The sequence below is a fragment of the Artibeus jamaicensis genome, unplaced genomic scaffold (assembly GCF_021234435.1).
Source record: "Artibeus jamaicensis isolate MK-2021 breed Jamaican fruit bat unplaced genomic scaffold, CSHL_Jam_final contig_1410, whole genome shotgun sequence".
Taxonomy (NCBI): Eukaryota; Metazoa; Chordata; class Mammalia; order Chiroptera; family Phyllostomidae; genus Artibeus; species Artibeus jamaicensis.
Window position 1 is genome coordinate 1,774,773 of NW_026521281.1, and position 20,739 is coordinate 1,795,511.

General features: G+C 39.7%; 2 protein-coding genes across 2 annotated transcripts in view; one reads left to right on the top strand and one right to left on the bottom strand.

Annotated features, from left to right (window-relative positions):
- Positions 1–277: 277 nt before the first annotated feature.
- Positions 278–1,745, bottom strand: MAGEH1 (MAGE family member H1). The gene has a single exon (XM_037153711.2). It carries the CDS (start codon positions 1,454–1,456, stop codon positions 797–799), a length of 660 nt encoding a protein of 219 aa, XP_037009606.1. The 5' UTR covers positions 1,457–1,745; the 3' UTR covers positions 278–796.
- A 127-nt stretch (positions 1,746–1,872) lies between these two features.
- Positions 1,873–20,739, top strand: part of RRAGB (Ras related GTP binding B) — a 55,809-nt gene continuing 36,942 nt past the window's right edge. The window contains exon 1 of the mRNA XM_037153705.2: positions 1,873–2,195. Within this exon, the coding sequence (XP_037009600.1) occupies positions 2,164–2,195 (32 nt within the window). The 5' untranslated portion in view covers positions 1,873–2,163. The remainder of the gene's footprint in view (positions 2,196–20,739) is intronic.

Here is a 20,739-nt window from a genome sequence, read left to right on the forward strand (position 1 = left end):
CTTGGTTTGTCATAGCACCCTACGATGTCCTCTTTCTTGTCCCAACCCCAAGGCAGGTCCCGTTTGCTTTTCTCTATTTTCGTGGCACCCCGTGCTCATTCCTGCTACAGCACTTACCACACTGCCAGTTTACACATTTGTGTCTCCCTTGTAATCTAGGACATTCTTTAGTACTGAGGGCTGTGTGCTAAGGAGCATTTTCAGAATGTACACTGGTGCTTCACACATACCTGGTGGTCAATAAATGAACAAGGTGTCTTCGTTATTATGCTTTTATTTTCCCCCTATATTTTGTAGTAACTAAACAAAGTCATGGTAGTTTTAAGTCTTCTTTACACAACAGCACACACAAAGGTTTTCAGAAAAGTCAGATGTAAATGATTCCCCCACCCTCCTTTCACATTTTACTGGTTATTACAGTTTCAAAGAACAGCCTAGTCAGTGATATAAAATAGGCACCACAGCACAGAATATAATGGAAAGAATTCATTTTATAGCAATAGCAAAAGTGTTATACTAAATCTCAGTAACAGGAAAAAGGAGAAAAATATCTTTTCTTCAAATATTTTAAACATATTGTGACCTTAATCAATACTATATTAAAATTAATAAAATTTTACAATATCTAAAACAAACGCTCTATTTTGTAGTTAAACTAGTAGCACTGATCACAAATACTAAACACAGTGTACCCCCTTGACCATAATATTGAACTGAGAACCCAAGTGATCTACTCCTTGGGGTACCCATGAAGCTCTTTACAACACCTCTCCCCAAGGGTCTGCACCAGATTTCCCTAAGGGGCAGAGTAACCTCCAGCACCTGAATTGAGGATAGCCTCAACTTCTGCATCATCATCTGAATCCCAATCGTAATTACAAGGCCAGTCCTTGGAGCATCGGTTACGAACCCTTGCCACAAAATGCATGACTTTCAGCTTGCTGGATTCCACGTGTGCTCGAGGTCCCCAGAAGAATTCATACTCTACGGGACTGCTACGGGGCACCGGCTTATAAATCAGGTACCCTCTGCGCACAAACTCTTCTGTGACAACCTTCTTTGGATCGCCAAAGATGCTGTGTTGCCGGCCAGGCTGCATCCCCAACTTCCCCAGCACCTTCCAGACCAGAGCCTCCTTGGCGCTGTTGCCCATGATGAAAATGAGGGCTAATATGGACATCAGGAGACTTTTTTTGGTACCTTGAAAATTGCTCCGGGCTACAGAGGTCTTTTGCGCTTCAGCCATACTGGAGGGTTCCTCAGGGGTGGTGGAGGCCTCCTCTGGAGTGCTCGGGTTTTCCTCCGGGCCGCTAAGATCGTCCTCGGGGGTGCTCGGGCCCACAGAGGCAGCCATTGGGGTCTCTGAAGCTTCTGAGGCCTGTATCTTACGATTGTTGCGGTTCTCTTCCGCGGCCCTTGCGTTACGGCGGCGCCTACTCTTTCGTCCCCGTGGCATGTCTCTTCCTAGGGACGTTGAGCCTACAGCAATCTTAGGGAAAGATGCCTATAACCTCTGCAGAAAGCTACTATCTCTACCTTAAGAAGAGTCTACTGTCAAAGCCACCAAAGTCAATACAATCTTTGCAGCAAAAAGCCAGCCGTTCTCAGCTACAGCGCTCACTCCCACACAAACTGACTTGCAGGAGCAACCCCCACCTGCATTGGCCCCAACTGCAACCGCGCGAGAATGCTCAGCAGAAGAATTTGGCTCCGCCTCGCCTGCCACGCACTCCCGTAACTCTCAAAAGGAAGTGGGTGGTTTCTTCATCCAGATTTCCGCTGTCACATAGGAAAAGGGGCTGGTCGCTGCAGGGGTGGGACTTAAGTCCAAACGACGGCTAGGGATTGGCAAGGTCAGGGATATGCAGAGAAGAAATGCATAGGATTCCTGTATTTTTCAGTCCAGTACAAGATTTGCTCTTGGGTCTTGGGAAAGAATGTGTCTCTTTCTCCATTTCCCCGGAAGGCAGGCTGGGTGTGTTTGTGTGGTGGTAGGGAGGGGGCGTGGAAAGAATCAGCTAGTCCCAGCTCTCCTTTCCTGTCTTGGTTTACACAGCATATTCGCCATATTTTCAGAAGAAATTCCTGTGTATACTACTCAATTCTTGGGCCCATCGAGGACCCAGATTTGATGCCCATAGCTGAAGTGCCGGACAAGAGGAGATGGAACGGCAAAAGCGAAGAGTATGCAAGAGGTGCAGAGCCTTTAAAATGCTATATATTCACGGGCTTATTAAAAAGGGCACTGACTGGATGGGACTTGCATTTGTACAGCCTTACAGAGGAGCAGACTATTGTCTGGCAGGTCACTTAGGAGGCAATTAGAATAAGAGGAAAGAGGGAATGAAAATGAGCCTTAAAGTGGTTGCCATGGCGATGGGGAGGCAGAAAGGCATTTTAAGGGTGATGATTGACAGGCTTTAGAGTCTGGGTGAAAGAAAATGGGAGAGGGTGGAAAAGTGTAGGTTGGCTCTGAGGTTCCTAGGCTCCGGTCTATCCAAATACCTGATTTATTTTACTTCTTTCTTTCTTTCTTTCGATAATCTGAATGTAATTCGGAGCATATTCTGAACTTTCTCCACTCCAGGTTTTTGCTCACTGTTTCCACTGCCTGAATTGCCTTTCCTCTCAGCTCCACCGAGTATCTAAATTACATCTGCCTGCTCACAGGCCTTTCTGCCCCTAAAGCTCGTCTTGGTTTGATCAAAAGGGCAGTGAATCAATTTTTGCTCTCTTGAGAAAGGAGTGTTTAGGGCAAGCACTAAACACTTTGTTTTAAAAAGTTCTAAAGAAATTTTTCTTTAAAAATTTTCTTTCTTTAAAAAAGTTTATTGAATTTATTTGAGTGACATTGGCTAATAAAATTATATAGGTTTCAAGTGTATAATTCTATAATTCATCATCTGTATATTGTATTGTGTGTTCACTACCCAGAGGTAAGTCTCCTTCCATCACCATTTATCCTGCCTTTACCCTCTTCCACTTCTTCCCACCCTCCTTTCCCTCTGGGAATCATCATACTGTTGTCTGTGTCTGTGAGGTGTTTGTTTTTTGGTTTTTGGTTTTTGTTTTGCTTAATCCTTTCACCTTTTTCACCCAGCTCTTCAAATTCCTCCTCTCTAGCAGGGTCAGTCTGTTTCTATTTTTATCTGCTTGTGAGCCTCCCTTTCCTCATCTTTAACGTGAGGTCAATTAAAGAGCTGGTCTCACAGGATTGTGAGAATTAAATAAGATAATGAGTGAAAAGCACTTATCACACAGGAAGAACAGCCTTTGCCACTCAAGGACTTTCAGCAACGTGTGAGAGTGGCGTTTATCAAATGCACATGGGAGGAATACATGATGGAAAAGATTTTGCACATGTTTTTAGCTTTTAACATGTTAAAAGCAAGTGAATACTCTTTACCAATTTTGCTGCAAAAAATTAAACGCTTGCTTGTCAGGACTCAAGAGTAATCCCACTGAGGAAAAAAATTCTTGTCTAGCCCGTTGATGTCTCCCAGCCCCTGGTAGAGTTTCTGGAATAAGTTTTACGCTTGGCAAACTAATTCTTGGGTGGGGCAATGTAAACTGTTTGGAAAGCAGAATGGCCAGCTGAACTGCACCAAACGAGGCCAAGTCCTCTATACCTGTGTAGAAGGGGGATGCCTCGTATAGAGGCATGGGTGCTGAACTCAGACCTAGGAATGTGAATTTTGGCCCAGCCTGTGTCACTTACAAACTCTTTGACCTTGATTATTTTCCTAGCCTCTCTGTCCTCTGCAAAAGACAAAAAAAAAACAAAAACAGAGAAGTCTAATAGCTCCAGTCTTGTCTTTCAGATTTGTTGTGAAGCTCTCTGGGAATTTAACAGCACATACCAGTGACTCTGGGTTAGAGCAGATTCTTTTGAGTTCAGCTTTTTTTTTGGGGGGGGGGAGGGGGGCGGCGGTTAGATATTTGTTTTATGTTTGCTCTTTGTAAATCTGTGTGCCTAGAGGACTGCAAAATTACCTGTTATTTCAAATAGCTTCTCCATCCTGATGGGATTTTATGGGAATATAATGAGGAAATGAATTTTCTTCCCAACAGTCACATTCTAACTGCAATGTTCTTTATATCCAGAGGTTACCGATGCCTCCTGTTGGGGAAGCCTAGTCATAATCCAGTCTGGGGCAGTGCATGCTTGTTGCTGCATTGCCTCTGCTCACCAACCAGCTGACTGAGGATAGGAGCCATTTCTGTGTCTATAAATATTGTATATGATTTTTTGAGTGGATTTATTTTTATATTCATGTTTTAAATTAATTTGTTTTCCAATTACAGATGACATACAATATCATACTGGTTTCAGATGTACAACATAGTTATGAGACATTTATCCACCTTACAAAATATTTGTCAGATAACCCTGACGCCATACATAGTTACAACAGTGTTATTGAATACATTCACTTTGTTGTACTTTACATCCCTGTGACTATTTTTGTAACTGGCAATTTGTAGTTCTTAATTCCTTTCACTCTTTTCACCTGATGTTTAACTGAGTTATTAAATGTAGCTCTAGCTCATTTAAAATTCGTTATGATTTTTTTTAGTACTTGGAATTTACCTTTCTCGCGATCATCAATTTTGCCAATTCCATTTTTACAAAACAAATAATTTGTATTTTTGTACCTGTCTTCTTAAACATGTGCCTGGATATCTAGGATCACCATCTATGAATAGAGTTTCTGGGTATACCTTCATAGATATGCTTTGTTACATTTATAAAATTTGGATCATTCTACACACAATTTTCATTTTATTCTTTTTTTCTAATTAACAAAACACCATTTCCTGAAACTGTCATTCTAATGCTTTCTTTATTAAGGCTGAGTGGCGTTCCTTGCATTGGTTTTACAATAATCTTTCGGGTATCTTTCTTTGGGCTGGGTACTGTGTGTGTCCAAATGACTTCCTCTTCTACAAACAACGCTGCAATAAAAGTTCAATCGTTAGTGTACGTAGATTTAAAAAAAAATCGAGCAATATATTCAACTGAGTATGAGAGCTTCATTTATGTTTACGATGAATGATTTAAAATTCTTCCTTCTTCAGTTGAAACCAAGGTAATTTGTGACTTTTTCCTGAATCTTAAACAAGAAGCCAAGTCTTGCCTGATTAAATAATTTTATGATATATAAGGTTGGGTGAACCAAAGCCACTGAATGGGACATTACCGAATGGTTTCCAACAAGTGACTGGTCTGATTAGAGGTTTGGCTGCAGTATGGAGAATGGACTGCGAGAGATGAGAGAGTGTGGGGTGGGAGATTTAATTAGAGGCTGTTGCCCTCATCTGGGTGAATATTAGTGGTGGCCTGAAATACAGCGATGGCAGTGAAATTCATGAGGTGGGAATAGATACCAGAGCTGATCAACAAGCCTTTGGGATTGCTTTCATTTAGGCAGTGAGGGAAAGAAACAGGTTAAGTGGGCCTCTCAGGATTCTGGTTTTGGTAGGTGATAAGATGAGGAATGCAGGAGGAGATTCAGGTTGGCTGTCTTGCTCTAATTTTAGGTGCTTTGGCCTTTCTAGAGTAGCTCTTTGTTTGATTCACAGTGTCCAGAATCACAGGATTTGAAATGCCTGCAGAAGCCTTCCTAGTCTCAGCCTCTTCCAACACACTGGCCACAGAATAAATAAAGGTGTGGCCAGCCCTCAGAATTGTGGGAAGACTGGATATTATCCATGGAATTTGTGTCTTGTAAGAGATTCAAGGGTAATCTCATACTGGGTTTACCACAGACTATTTCTCAGAAGCATAAGTTTCCTCAAAACCCCAAAGTGGGAGTATTAGCTAACTCTGCATTATCACAGGAGTAATGGTGCTTCCTAAAATTCACTCTGAGGTTCTCTGAGGTCTTCAAGGTACTGACTCACTCGAGTGACATCAGGGATAATATGAACAAAAGATGGCAAAAATACTCATGAAATCAACCCAATGTGCTTTTGTGGATCCTAGTTACATACCACTAGTAAGCTTTAGGGTCCCTCATTGGTTATTCCTGGACATGCCCAAACCGTTTTCCATGGGGAATCCTAGTCCTTCACGCTTTCTGTTTAAGGGTTGGAATGACTGAGAGGGAGGTGAAATATCTGCCTCCTGAAAATATAGTATGCAATTATATAAGGGTTCAGCTGTTAACTGAAACAACACTTACTCTTTTTTTATCATTGTTCAATTATAGTTGTCCCAATTTTCCTCACCTCTTGCTCTCCCCTGCTCTGTTCCCCACCCCTGCATTCCCACCGTCAATCCATACCCCATTGACCCTGTCGTTGGGTTTTTTAATATATGTTCCTTGTCTATTTCTTTCCCCTTCTTTACCCCATTATCCCTCTTCTCCTTCCACTCTGGTCACTTTCAGTCTGTTTCATCTTTCCATTCCTATGGTTCTATTTTGTTCATTAGTTTATGTTGTTCATTAGATTCCTCTTATAGGTGAGATCACATGGTATGTTTTTCACTGCCTGGATTATTTCACTTAGGATAATATTCTCCAGTTGTTTCCATGCTGTCACAAAAGGTAGGAGCTCCTTCTTTCTTTCTGCTGTGGAGTATTCCATTGTGTATATGTACCACAGTTTTTTGACCGAGTCATTTACTGATGGGCACTTAGCCTGTTACCAACACTTGTCTATTGTAAATAATGCTGCTATGAACATTGGGGTGCATAGGTTCTTTTGAATTGGTGATTCAGGATTCTGAGGGTATAGTCCCAGCAGTAGAATCTCTGGGTCAAAAGGCAGATCCATTTTTAGTTTTCTGAGGAAATTCCATACTGTTTTCCACAGTGGCTGCAGCAGTCTGCATATCCACCAATAGTGCAGTAGGGTTCCCTTTTCTCCACATCCTTTAGCACTTGTTTGTTTGCTTATTAGTGATAGCCATTCTGACAGGTGTGAGGTGATATCTCATTGTGGTTTTAATTAGCATCTCTGTGATGGCTAGTGATGTTGAGCATCTTTTCATATGTTGATCGGCCCTCTGTATGTCCTTCTTGGAGAAATGTCTATTCAGATCCTTTGCCCATTTTTGATAAAGACTTATTGTATGTATGTATGTATGTATGTATGTATGTATGTATGTATAGACAGAGGGGAAGGCAGGGAGAAAAAGAGGGAAAGAAACATCAATATGTGGTTGCCTCTAATGCACCACTACCAGGGACCTGGCCCGAAACCCAGGCATGTGCCCTGACTAGGAATCAAATCAGTGACCCTTTGTTTCACAGGCTGGCACTTAATCCACTGAGCCACACCAGGCAGGGCCCTTGCCCATTTCTTAATTGGATTGTTTTTCTTCTGGTGTTGACTTGTAAGAGTGCTTAACAGCACTCTTTGGAGATCAAACCATTGTCCAATGTATCATTGTCAAATATGTTCTCCCATACAGTCAGTTCCCTGTTCATTTTGAAGATGGTTTCTTTAGCCATGCAAAAGATTTTAGTTTGATGTACTCCCATTTCTTTATTTTTTTCCTTTTCCCCCCCTTGCCTTAGCAGATATATCAGCAAAAATATTGTTACATAGGATGTGTGAAATTTTACTGCCTATATTTTCTGCTAGGGCTTTTATGGTGTCACAATTTATATGTACATCTTTTATCCATTTTGAGTGTATTCTGGTATAAGGTATAAGTTCGTGGTCTAGTTTCATTTTTTTTGCATGTACCAGTCCAGTTCTCCCAACACTATTTCCTGAAGAGGCTATCATTACTCCATTGTATGTTCATGCCCCCTTTGTCAAATGTTAATTGACCATAGAGGAGTGGGTTTATTTCTGGGCTCTCTATTCTGTTCCATTCATCTATGTGTCTTCTTATGCCAGTACCAGACTGTTTTGATTACAGTGGTCTTCTAGTACAGTTTAATATAGGGTATTTGTTATCCTACTTGTTCTTCTTTCTCAAAATTGCTGCAGGTATTTGGGGTCATTTATGGTTCCACATAAATTTTTGAAATGTTCTATATTTGTTCTATATCTATATCTGTGAAATATGTCTTTGGTACTTTAATAGGGATTTTATTGAATCTATAAATTGCTCTGGGTAGTATGGACATTTTGATGATGTTAATTCTTCCAGTCCATGAGCATGGTACATGCTTCTATTTATTTGTGTCTTCCTTAGTTTTTTTTCTTCAGTGTTGTGTAGTATTCTATCGTTTTCTGAGTACAGGTGTTTTACCTCCTTGGTTAAATTCATTTCTAGATGCTTACTTTACTTTTGTTGTTGCTATAGTAAATGAGATTTTCCCCCTAATTTCTCTTTCTGATATTTCACTGTTGGTATCCCAAAAATGCCATTGTTTTCTTTTTTTATTAATTTTATTTAGTTATTTTTCAAGTACAGTTTTTTGTCTATTTTTTCCCATCCCAGCCTCCCCCGCCCCTTGCTCCCCACCTCCCTCCCATCCATTGTTTTCTGAACAGTGGCTTTGTATCCTGCTATTTTGCCAAATTCACTTATTAGATCAAATAGATTTTTGGTGGAGACTACAGGATTTTCTATGTACACTATCATTTTGTCTACAAACAATGAAAGTTTTGCTTCCTCCTTTCCACTTTGGATGCATTTAATTTCTTCTTCTTGTCTGATTGCTGTTGCTAGGACTTCCAATACTGTATCGAATAGATGTGGAGAAAGCAGGCACTCTTGTCTTGTTTCTTATCTTAGGGGGAAAGCTCTTAGTTCTTGCCTTTTGAGTATAATCTTAGCACTAGGTTTGTCATACATCACCTTCATTATGTTGAGGAATGCTCCCTTTACTCGCACTTGCTGAGTGTTTCTATCGTAAATACGTGCTGTACTTTATCAAATGGTTTTTCTGTATCTATTGATATGATCATGTAATTTTCTTCTTTCTTTTTGTTTATGTGATGTATTATGTTTATTGATTCATGAATATTGTACCATCCTTACATCCCTGGGATGAATCCCACTTCATCATAGTGTATGATTTTTTTGATGCATTGCTGGATGCGATTTGCAAATATTTTGTTGAGGATTTTAGCATCTATGTTCATCAGTGATAGTGGCCTGTAGTTTTCTTTCTTTGTTGTGTCTTTGTCTGGTTTTGGGATTAGGATGATGCTGGCCCATAAAGAGTTCAGGAGTCTTCCCTTTTTGGAATAGTCTGAGAAGGATAGGGAATAGCTCTTCCTTAAATATTTTCTAAAATTTTCCTATGAAACCATTCAGTCCAAGGCTTTGTGTGACAGGAGTTTTTTGATTACTGCTTCAATTTCACTAGCTGTTATTGTTCTGTTTAGGCTTTCTGCTTCTTCTTCATTCAGTTGTGGAAGATTATATTTTTCTAGAAATTTGTCCATTTCACCCAGGTTTTCAAATTTCTTGGCATATAGTTGTTCATGGTAATTTCTTACAATCTCTTGTATTTATGTTGTATCAGTTGTAATTTCTTATTTTTCATTTTTGATTTTATTTATTTGGGTCTTCTTTTTTTCTTAATGAGTCTGGTTAAAGTCTTGTCAATTTTGTTTATCTTTTCAAAGAACTAGCTCCTGGATTTATTGATCTTTTGAATTGTTCTTTTAGTTGCTATGTCATTTTATTCTGCTCTGATCTTGGTTATTTCCTTTCTTCTGCTTGCTCTGAGATTTGTTTGTTGTTGTTCCTCCAGTTCTTGTAGCTGTAAGGTTAGTTTGTTTATTTGAAATGTTTCTATCTTTTTTAGGTAGGTCTGTATTGCTATGAACTTCCCTCTCAGGACTGCCTTCACTGTGTCCCATAGGTTTTGGACTATTATGTGTTCATTTTCATTTGTTTCCAGAAGCTTTTTGAACTATTCCTTGCTGTCCTTATTAACCCATTCATTATTTAACAGCATGCTATTCAACGTCCATGAATTTGAATGTTCTTGAGATTTTCCCTTGAAGTTGGTTTCTAACCTCAACTCCTTGTATTCTGAGAAAATGCTTTATATAGTTCCAATTTTCTTGAATTTTTGAAGCTTTTTTCGTGTCCTATCATGTGGTCTATCTTTGACAATGTTCATGTGCACTTGAAAAGAATGCGTATTTTGCTTCTTTGGGGTAAAACCTTCTATATATATCAGTTAAGTTCATTTGATCTAGGGTGTTGTTCAGTGCCATGATATACTTGTTGATATTTTCTTTCGGAGATCTATCCATTGTTCACAGTGGGGTGTTAAAATCCCTGAGTATAAGTGTGTTGCTCTCTATCTCTTTCCTAAAGTCCTCCAAGGTTTTCCTTATATATTTGAGCTCTCCTATATTGGGTGCATATATGTTTATAATGTTTACATCTTCTTGTTGGATTCTTTCCTTGAGTATTATGAAGTGTCCTTCTGTGTCTCTTTTTATGGCCTTTGTTTTGAAGTCTATTTTGTGTGACTTTGTATTGCTACCATGGCTTTTTTTTTCCTGTCCATTTGCATGAAATATTTTTCCATCCTTTCACTTTCAGTCTGTTATAAATATTTTGTTCTGAGGTGGGTCTCTTATAGGCAGCATATATGTGGGTCATGTTTTCTTATTCATTCAGCTACCCTATGTCTTTTGATTGGAGCATTTAGTCCATTTGCATTCAAGGTTATTATTGATAGGTACTTAGTCATTGCCATTTTCCCCCTTTGTACCTGTGTTCCTCTCTCACTCTTTTCCTTCATCTTTTGAAAAGAGTTATTTATTTATTTATTTATTTTTAGAAAGAGAGGAAGGGAAGAAGAAAGAGAGAGAAAGAAACATCAATGTGTGGTTGCCCTTTTTGTGCACGCCCCCAACAGGGGTCCTGGCCCTCAACTCAGGCATGCGCCCTGACTGGGAATCAACCCAACGACTTTTTGGTTTGTAGGCTGGCACTCAGTCCACTGAAGCATGTCAACCTGGGCTTACTTCATCTTCTTACAGCAGTCCCTTTAGCATGTCTTGCAGTGCTGGTTTGGTGGAGGTGTACTTTTTGAGCCTTCTTTTGTCTGGGAAACTCCTTATTTGGCCTCCCATTTTAATTGAGAGCCTTGCTGGGTAAAGTAGTCTTGGTTGAAGGCCTTTACTTTTCATTACTTAGAATATTTCTTGCCATTCCCTTCTGGTTTGTAGTGTTTCTGTTAAGTAGTCAGCTGCTAGCCTTATTGGAACTCCCTTGTTTGTTACTTACTGTTTCTCCTTTGCTGTCTTTAAGATGCTCTGTCTTTAAAATTTGGCATTTTAATTACGATATGCCTTGGAGTAGGACTCTTTGGGTTCATCTTATTGGCACCCTCTGTTCTTCATGAACTTGCATGGCTTTTCCCCTCTCCAGGTTCAGGAAGTTTTCTGTCATTATTTTTTTCAAACAAGTTTTCTAACCATTGCTTCTTTTCTTCTATTTCTGGTATTCACATGATTTGAATATGGTTGTGTTTTATGTTGTCTTGCAGTTCCTTTAAGCTATCTTCATATTTTTTTAGTCTTTTTTGTGCACCTGCTCTACCTGGGTATTTCTTTATACCTTGTCTTCCAGCTCACTAATTAGGCCCCCTGCTTCACCCAGCCTGGTTGTAATTCTTACTAGTGCATTTTTTCATATATTGTATTCTTCATTTATTCCTCGTTCTTGCTTATAGTTCCTATTTCCTTTTTCATTCTATTGTAGTTCTCAGTTCCTTGTAGCTGTCATTGAGTTCCTTGAGCATCCTTATAACCATTCTTTTGCATTCTGTATCTCATAGTTTGCTTCCCTCCATTTCATTTAGCTCTTGCACTGGGAAATCTTCCGTTCCTTTCAATTGCAGGTTCTTTCTTTGTCTCCCCACTTTAGGTGACTCTTTTTGTTTTTTTATGTGAGTCTTGATGCTCTGCTTTGCCACCTGTCTTCATAGGGTGAACTTCTGAGGTAGGGGTTTTGTGGGACTCAGTAGTGCAGTCTCTGTGATCTCTTTGTCTGTATTCTCTAGGGTTGCCCTTTCTTCCATTTGTGTGGGTTCCCTTGTTGTACTTGGGATTTGTCTGTTGGTGTCTCCATTGTTGGTGGGTTCTACCTCCAGCGAGTGTATTGGTATTCTCAACTCCCACCTTGTTTTGTATGCTGTTGCACATACGTTGGTTAACAAAGCAGTATTACCAGACAACCAAACCTATGCCTGCAAAAAGAACACCCCTACCACATGGGCAGTCTCAACCACAATTGAACTAAGATTAATAAAGGCGAAGAGAGATTGTGGATATTATAAGATATGACAAAAGTAATATGAGATGACTAAAAGAGGAGAGAATGTTGCTTTGTGGTAAGACAGAAGAGAATTGATAAGAGTTGGGATAGAACCAAGGCAAAGAAAGGGAAAGAGCAAAATTGACAATGTAAGTAAAACACAAAATATGATGGGAACAATGGGATAGATAAGAAGAAGGAAGAGTATACTATGAAGTTTGAAGTGAAATTGAAAAGGTATTGGAACAATGAGAGCAAAATTGCAGAAAAACCACATCAGGATCGATAGCAATGACAGCGGAATGAAGTTTAATACAGGAGGAATGGGAATAAGAATATTGTAGAAAAGCAAAAAGTGAATATGAGATATCTACAGTAATGAAAAATGATTTTGAGAGGATGGGGGAAGAAAGCTAATAAGAGTAAGATGTAAAGCTGAGGTTGAGAGGGGAGGAAAAGGAAAGAAAAGAAAGGAGAGAGAAAGCAATGAAATAAAATTCCTTATTCAGCTGATCGGGGTGGGGAAAGGCAAATGGAGTAAGACAACAAGAGAGTATTCTATGGAATTTAAAGTACAAACAGTGTGCAGATAGGAGATCTTTTGGAGTAATACAGCATAACTGATATTTCAATCAACTAGCTATTGTTTATGAAAGGTGAAAAAGGAATGACTCTTATTAGAAAGGGAAAAGAATGTGAGCTGACTTAAGAAAGAAGAGCTCTTATGCAACTTTAGAGTGAGTAGAAATAGTGAGATTAAGGGATAGAAACTTGGTGTAGTGTGAGAGAAAATAAAGTTAACCACAACAGTAATTAAGCTCAGAAAGATGGCAAAATGGATCAAATCCAGGAAAAAGTGCTTTGTGGGACTTGGAATAACAATAGTATGATAAAAAAAATATATAATGTGAATAAAAAGTAAAATACCAAGAGTAGTCTTGGAATATGAATAAAGTGAAAGGAGAAAAATTAAAATGCAATATGGAGGGAAGAATAAAAAAATAAATAAAACAATAAAAACAAACACATAGTCCTGGCTGGTGTGGCTCAGTGGATTGAGTGCTGGCCTGTAAATCAAAGGATTGCTGGTTCGATTCTCATTCAGGGCACATGTGTGGGTTGTGGGCCAGGTCCCCAGAAGGGGGTGTGTGAGAAATAACCACACATTGATATTGCTCTTTCTTTCTTTCTCCCTCCCTTTTCCTCTCTCTAAAAATATAAATAAAATAAATAATCTTAAAAAAACTAACAAACAAAAAACCCTAAATAAATGGAAAAGTGAGAAATAAAAAAACAAATGCAATTTCGGAAGATGAACAAAGTGAAATTTGTCTCAAATGTTGGTGTTCACCTTCTGACTTTTTTCTGGATCTGTCTCAGATTTTCTCATAGCTCCAGGTCTTTTTGTGTTGCTCTTGAGGAAAAAAAAAAAAAAAAGAGCCTCCTACCGATTTTAAACCTGCCAATCTGGTTTTGCAGGTCTTGGATCCTGCATGCAAAGGTGAGGCTGAGCTCCATTTCTTTCTTTTTCTGTGGTTCTGAGAGGATGAGGGCTCATTCTGGCCTACAGTATTCACAGGTGTCCAGTTTCCAGCCCATGCCCTCAGAGCACTGTACAGCCTGCACTGTCCACTCTGTATTTGCCCCAGGCCGGCTGGGATAATCCACCTCATTTTGCACCCCTTTGATCAGTTTCTGAGGTGCAGTGAGTGGGAACAAATCAAGCCGCCCCCTTCCTTCTTTGTTGGCCTGGCCACTCAGCCAGCGGGAGGTCCCTGCAGGGTGGCTGAGTTCCCCTATTGGCTGAAGTCTTCTGGGGGCTGCTGCATCTCCGCGTCCCTTCGGACCCCTTTGATCAGTCCGTGAGGCACCCTGAGTAGGAGCAAATCAAGCCCCCACTCCTCCCTCTTCGCTGGCCTGGCCGCTTCTCCAGAGTGAGGTCTCTGTGCGCACAAGGCCCTTCTCCTTCGGCTGAGATCATCTTTTGAGGAAAGTTCCCTTGGGTGCCGCCTGCCACTCTTAACAAGCGTCAAGCTTTCCACATATTCCAACTCTGGCCAGTTCAGAGTCCATCTGGGTCACGGCCAGTTGTATCCTCCCTTTTTTCCCCATCTCCAGGTGTCATCTGGCACCCCGATTTGAGATCTAAGATTGCCCTTCATTCAATTTATGCAGGCTGTCTTGTGTGGCTCATTCGTGGTTGGGGTCTCCCCTCCATCTGGCTGGCTGGGAGTCACAACCCTACCACATCTTGTATGCTGTTGTACTGATGCTGGTTAACAAAGCAATACTACCCAGAAAACCAAACCCACACCAGCAAAAATATCCCCTTGCCACATCTGCAATATCAACAGCAATTTGACCTAATATTAATAAAGGTGGAGAGAGATTAAGAACATATAAAATGGGAAAAGGGAATATGAAATGACTAAAGGAGAGAAAAATGATTTTGAGTTGGAAGAGGGAGGAGAAATAATAAGAGTAGGAAATAGAAAAAGGTGAAGAAAGGGAGAATATAAAATTTAAAATGTAAGTAAAACAGGGAAGGGAGATGGAAAAATGGCGTAAAAAAGGGAAGAATATGAGGTTTGAAATAAATTTAAAATGGTAGTGAATCAAAGGGAACAGAATTGCAGAAAAACCACAACAGGGTCAATCACAATGATGGCTAAGCAAAGATTAATAAAGGCAGAAAGAAAATAAGAATATTATATTTAGAATATGAGATGCATTCAGTAAAGAAAAATTATTTCTAGAGGATAGAGTAAGGAGAAATAGTAAGAGTAAGGAATAGAATCCAGGGTAAGAAAGGGAAAAATATAATTCCAAACTCAAATAAGCAAGGGCAGGAAGAAGGCAAAATGGAGTAAGACAGGGGATAGTGACCTGTGATATCTGAAATTAAAAAAAGAAAATGAACAAATAAGAATATAGTTGAAAAAGAACAGCAATAATCATATTCTCCACACCAAACAAGCCACAATTTATAAAGGTGGAAAGAAAATAAGAATATTATAAGAAGGGGAAAAAGAATGTGAGCTGATTAAAGGAAGGAAGAATGGTTTTGAGAGGACAGAGGAAGGAGAAATTAGTAAGAGTAAGGAATAGGAACAAGGCATACTGTGGGAGAAAATAAAATTTATAATGAAAATAAGAAAGGTCAGGAAGAAGGCAAAATGGAGTAAGACATGAGAAGGGTACAATATGAGATTTGAAATAACAATAAACTAAAAAATAATATAAATTATGAATAAAAAGAATTAAAAAAAGAATAGTGAATTAATAATAATAAAACTGAAGCACTAGAAGAAATATTAAAAGGCTATGCAAAAGAAAGAAAAAACAAATTCGGAAAAAGAGTGAAGTGGAATTCATCTCAGTAGTTTGGTGTTTGCCTTCTGTCTTCTCTTTCTGGATCCTCCCCTGGCTTTTTATCAGCTCAAGGTCCCCGTGTGGGTTGTCCAACTTCTGGCAGCACCACCTGTATCACCTTCACCTGCTACTAGAGGCGGTTTCTGTTGTGATTTGGAGGGTGGGACCCCTGGATTTCTGTTCAGTCTTCTAGGAGAATTGTGGGTGTGTTCCTCCCGCCTTTGCCCCGCCCATCTTAGTCTGTCCCAGTTTATTTCCAGTAATGTATAGTTTCTGATGAATTAGCTGTCTGTTCCAAAAGAGGGGTCAATCTATGTAAGAGGGTCAGCTCTTTCCTGCTTGATGCCAATGGTAGTTCTGTGTGCAAGGTGAGGTGGGGCAGGATCCTGATTCCCCCTTCCTGCACTGATTTCTGATCTCCCTGCTTTGCTGCCCTCAGTGGAATAGGGCCTTAGGAACTAGTGTATTTTTAAAGTATATTTTATTGATTATTTTTTAGATAAAAAGGCATCACCATACCATATATCGTCTAGTTTTTCTCTAATGTTATTTTCTTGGAGTTTTACAATTTTGCCTTTTAAAGTTAGGTTCCTGATCCATTCTGAGTTAATATTTGTGAAGGGTGTAAGGTTTGTGTTTAGATATATTTTTTTCCTTGTGAGTGTCTAGTTGTTCCAGCACAGTTTGTTGAAAATATTCTTTCTCTACAGCCTAGCCTTTGCTCTTTTGTCAAAGATCAGTTGACTATATTTCTATGGGTCTATTTCTCGGCTTTTGGTTCTGTTGCATTGGCCTGTTTGTCTATTCTTTTGCCAATATCACGCTCTCTTGATGACTGTGGGTTTATAATTGGTCTCGACATCTGGTAGTGTCAGCGTCGACTTTGTTCTTCAAAATTGTATTCACTATTCTGGATCTTTTTTTCTCTCCATATTAACTTTAAAATCAATTTGTCAATATTCACAAAATAACTTGTTGGGATTTTAACTGGGATTGCATTGAATCTATAGATCAAGTTGGAAAGAACAGACATCTTGACGATACTGAATTTTTCTATCCATGACCATATAAAAACTACACATTTATTTAGTTCTTTAATCAGAGTTTGAAGTTTTACTCATATAGATATTGTGCATATATTTTTAAGATTTTTACCTAAGTGTATACTTCTTTTGTGGTAATATAAATGGCACTGTGTTTTTAATTAAAAAGAAAAGTACTTGTTTACCACCGGTACATTGGGAGTGTATTGACTTTTGAATATTAACCTTGTATCCTGCAAGTTTGCTCTAATTGCTTATCAGTCCCAGTTGTTTTTATATTGGTTCTTTCAGATTTTCTATCTAGATGATGAAATCAACTGCAAACAAAGACAATTTTATTTATTCCTTCCAAATCTGTATACACTTTATTTTCTTTTTGTGTCTTATTGTATTAGCTAAAATTTCCATTATGATGGTAAAAAGGAGTGTTGAGAGTGGACATTTTTGCCTTTTTCCTGATCTTTGTGGGCATGCTTCAAGTTGTTCATGACTAAGTATGATTTTACCTGTAGGTTTTATGTAAATGTTCTTTATCTGGTTGAAGAAGTTTCACCTCTATTCCTAGTTTGAGAGTCTTATATCATGAATGTGTGTTGGATTTTGTTAAAAGCTTTTCTGTCCCTATTGATATGATCATGTGATGTTTCCTGTTGTAATGGATTACCTTCATTTTCAAATGTTGACCTAGGCTTGCATGCTGGGATAAACTTCACTTGGTCATGGAGTATAATTCTTATACTCTTGGATATGATTTGCTAATATTTTCTGAAGTGTTTTAATTGTGCTAATGAAGGCTGTTATAATGTTAGTCTGATTTTGGTATTAGGGTAACACTGGCTTCATAGAATGTTCTATGAAGTATTTTCTCTTCCTTTATTTAGTGAAGGAAATGATAGAGCATTGATACAATTTCTTTCTTAAGTATGTGGTAGAATTCACCAGTGAACCCATCTGTATATGGTACTTTGTGTTTTGGAAGTTTATTAATCAATGACTCAATTTGTTTAATACAAGCCTTTTCAGATTTTCTATTTCTTCTTGTGTGAGTTTTGGCAGATTGTGCCAAGGAATGGTCAATTTTAACTAGGTTATCAAATTTGTGAATGTAGAGTTGTTTATAGTATTCCTATAGTATCCTTTTAATAGTCGGGGGTCTGTAGTAATATGCCTTCCTTCAGTTCTTTTTTCTTTTCTTTTTAAAAAAATATATTTTATTGATTATGTTATTAGAGTTGTCCCATTTCCTCCCTTCATTCCCCTCCACCCTGCACACCCCTCCCTCCCACATTCTTCCCCTTTAGTTCATGTCCATGTGTCTTAAGTTCTTTAGCTTCTACATTTCCCATACTATTCTTGCCCTCCCCCTATCTATTTTCTGCCTGTCATTTATGCTACTTATTCTCTGTAACTTTCCCCCCTCTCTCCTCCTCCCACTCCCCTGCTGATAACCCTCCATGTGATGTTCATTTCTGTGGTTCTGTTCCTGTTCTAGTTGTTTCCTTAGTTTGTTTTTATTTTAGATGTGGTTGTTAGTAATTGTGAGTTTGCTGTCATTTTAGTATACATGTTTGTTATCTTCTTTTTCTTAGGTAAGTCCCTTTAACATTTCATAAAATAAGGGCTTGGTGATGATGAACTCCTTCAACTTGACCTTATCTGAGAAGCACTTTATCTGTCCTTCCATTCTAAATAAAAGCTTTGCTGGATAGAGCAATCTTGGATGTAGGTTCTTACCTTTCATGACTTGGAATACTTCTTTCCAGCCCCTTCTGGCCTGTAAGGTCGCTTTTGAGAAATCAGCTGACAGTCTGATGGAAACTTCTTGTAGGTTACTATCTCCTTATCTCTTGCTGCTTCTAGGATTATCTACTTCATTTTAATCTTGGCTAATGTAATTATGATGTGCCTTAGTGTGGACCTCTTTGGGTCCGATTTCTATGGGATTCTCTGAGTTTCCTGGATTTCCTGGAAGTCTATTTCCTTTGTCAGATTGGGGAAGTTCTCCTTTATTATTTGTTCAAATAACTTTTCCACTTGTGGCTGTTCCTCTTCCCCTGCTTGTACCCCTATAATTCGGATGTTGGAATGTTTAAAGATGTTCTGGAGGTTCCTAAGCCTCTCCTCATTGTTTTGAATTCTTGTTTCTTCATTCTGTTCTGGTTGAATGTTTCTTTCTTCCTTCTGGTCCATTCCATTGATTTGAGTCCCAGTTTCCTTCCCATCACTACTGGTTCCCTGTGCATTTCCCTTCGTTTAGCCTTCATTTTTTCATGTAATTTGTGACCAAATTCAGTGAATTCTGTGAGCATCCTGATTACCAGTGTTTTGAACTGTGCATCTGATATCTTTGCTGCTTAGAAGTATTGGCTCTGGGGCTTTGAGCTGTTCTTCTGCTTGAGCCATAATGTTTTGGTCTGTTCGCACCAGTTGCATATGATGGGCGGAACCTTAGGTGCTTACGAGGGCGGGGCAACCCAAGTTGCTGGGTTGTAACACTGTATATGGGGGCGGGGTCCAAGAAGGAAAAAAATAGCGCTTTGCTCTGCTCTCTGTTGCACCTCAGTCCCTTCCGCCACTCCCCCCAAGCAAACTGGGCCTTTCTGGTGCTGATTCCCATGTGGGCGGGCTTGTGTGTGTTCTAGGACCCTGTGGGTTTCTCCCACGAACTTTCCTGTGAGGGTGAGATCCTCTCCCTGTGCCCCAACCCCCACAAGTGTTTTCAATTGGTGTTTTGAGGCTTTATTTCCTGGTGCTAGGACCCTGGGTTGTGCGATTTGTCTTGCTCCCCAGTTACCTGCCTGCAAATGTGGGACTGCTGCCTGGTCAGCCAGCCACCTTGTGCACGGTACCCTGCTTCTCAATCGTCACCTCGCTGGGTTTTCCCATTGCCACCCCATGCCTGGGGTCTGCCAGCCACCGCCTGGGTGCCCAGGGTCTGCCCAGTGCCACCTTGAGCACCCAGGGTGCCTTGTGCGCCCATTGTCACTGCTTCCTGTGCCTTGACCCCTCTCTGCTTGTCTGCCTGACTCTGCCCCGCCTACTGGTCTGGATGAATGTGTCTATTTTAACTCCTTGGTTGTTGGACTTCCATACGGTTTAATTTTCTTTCAGTTTTGGTTGTTCCTTTGTTTCTGAATTGTTGTTGTCCTTATTTTGGTTGTTCGAGGAGGCATAGTGTGTCTACTACGCCTCCATATTGGCTGGAAGTCCCAGTTCTTTTTTTTTAATTGTTGTTCAGTTACAGTTTTCCCCATTCCACAACCACCACCACCCCTTGCTCTCCTCTACCCTGTTCAACCCCTGCTCTCAAAGGCAATCTCAACCTATTGTCTTTGACTGTGGGTCCTTTGTACAAGTTCCTTGACTTGACCCTTCTTCCCCTTCTTTAGCCCATTATCCCCTCCCCCTCCCCTCTGATCACTGTCAATTTGTTCTTTATTTCCATGTCTATGGTTCTGTTTTGCTTATTTGTTTGTTTTACTGGTTAGGTTCCTGTTATAGGTGAGATCATATGGTATTTGTCTTTCACTGCCTGGCTTGCTTCACTTAGCATAATGCTCTCTAGTTCTATCCATGCTGTTATGAAGGGTAGGGGTGCGTTCTTTCTTTCTGCTGCATAGAATTCCATTGTGTAAATGTACCATGATTTTTTGATCCACTCATTCATTCATGGGCACTCAGGCTGTTTCCAGTGTTTGGCTATTGTAAATAACACTGCTATGAACATTGGGGTGTAAAAGCCTTTTTGAATTGGTGTTTTAGGATTCTTTAGGTATAATCCCAGCAGTGGAATCACTGGATCAAAAGGCAGTTCCATTTTTAGTTTTGTTAGGAAATTCCATACTGTTTTCCATAGTGACTGCACTAGTCTGCATTCCCATTAACAGTGTGCTAGGGTTCCCTTTAATCCACAACCTCACCAGCACTTGTTATTTGTTGCTTTGTTTATGATGTCCATTCTGACTGGTGTAAAGTGGTATCTCATTGTGCTTTTAATTTGCATCTCTCTGATGGCTAGTGATGTTGAGCATTTTTTCATGTGTCTCTGGGCCTTCTGTACACTCTCCTTGGAGAGTGGTCTATTCAGGTCCTTTGTCCATTTTTAATTGGATTGTTTGTCTTCCTGGT

Bases quoted from the DNA above. Each gene is read 5' to 3' on its own strand.
- MAGEH1 (XM_037153711.2), bottom strand. From the start codon at position 1,456: ATGCCACGGGGACGAAAGAGTAGGCGCCGCCGTAACGCAAGGGCCGCG.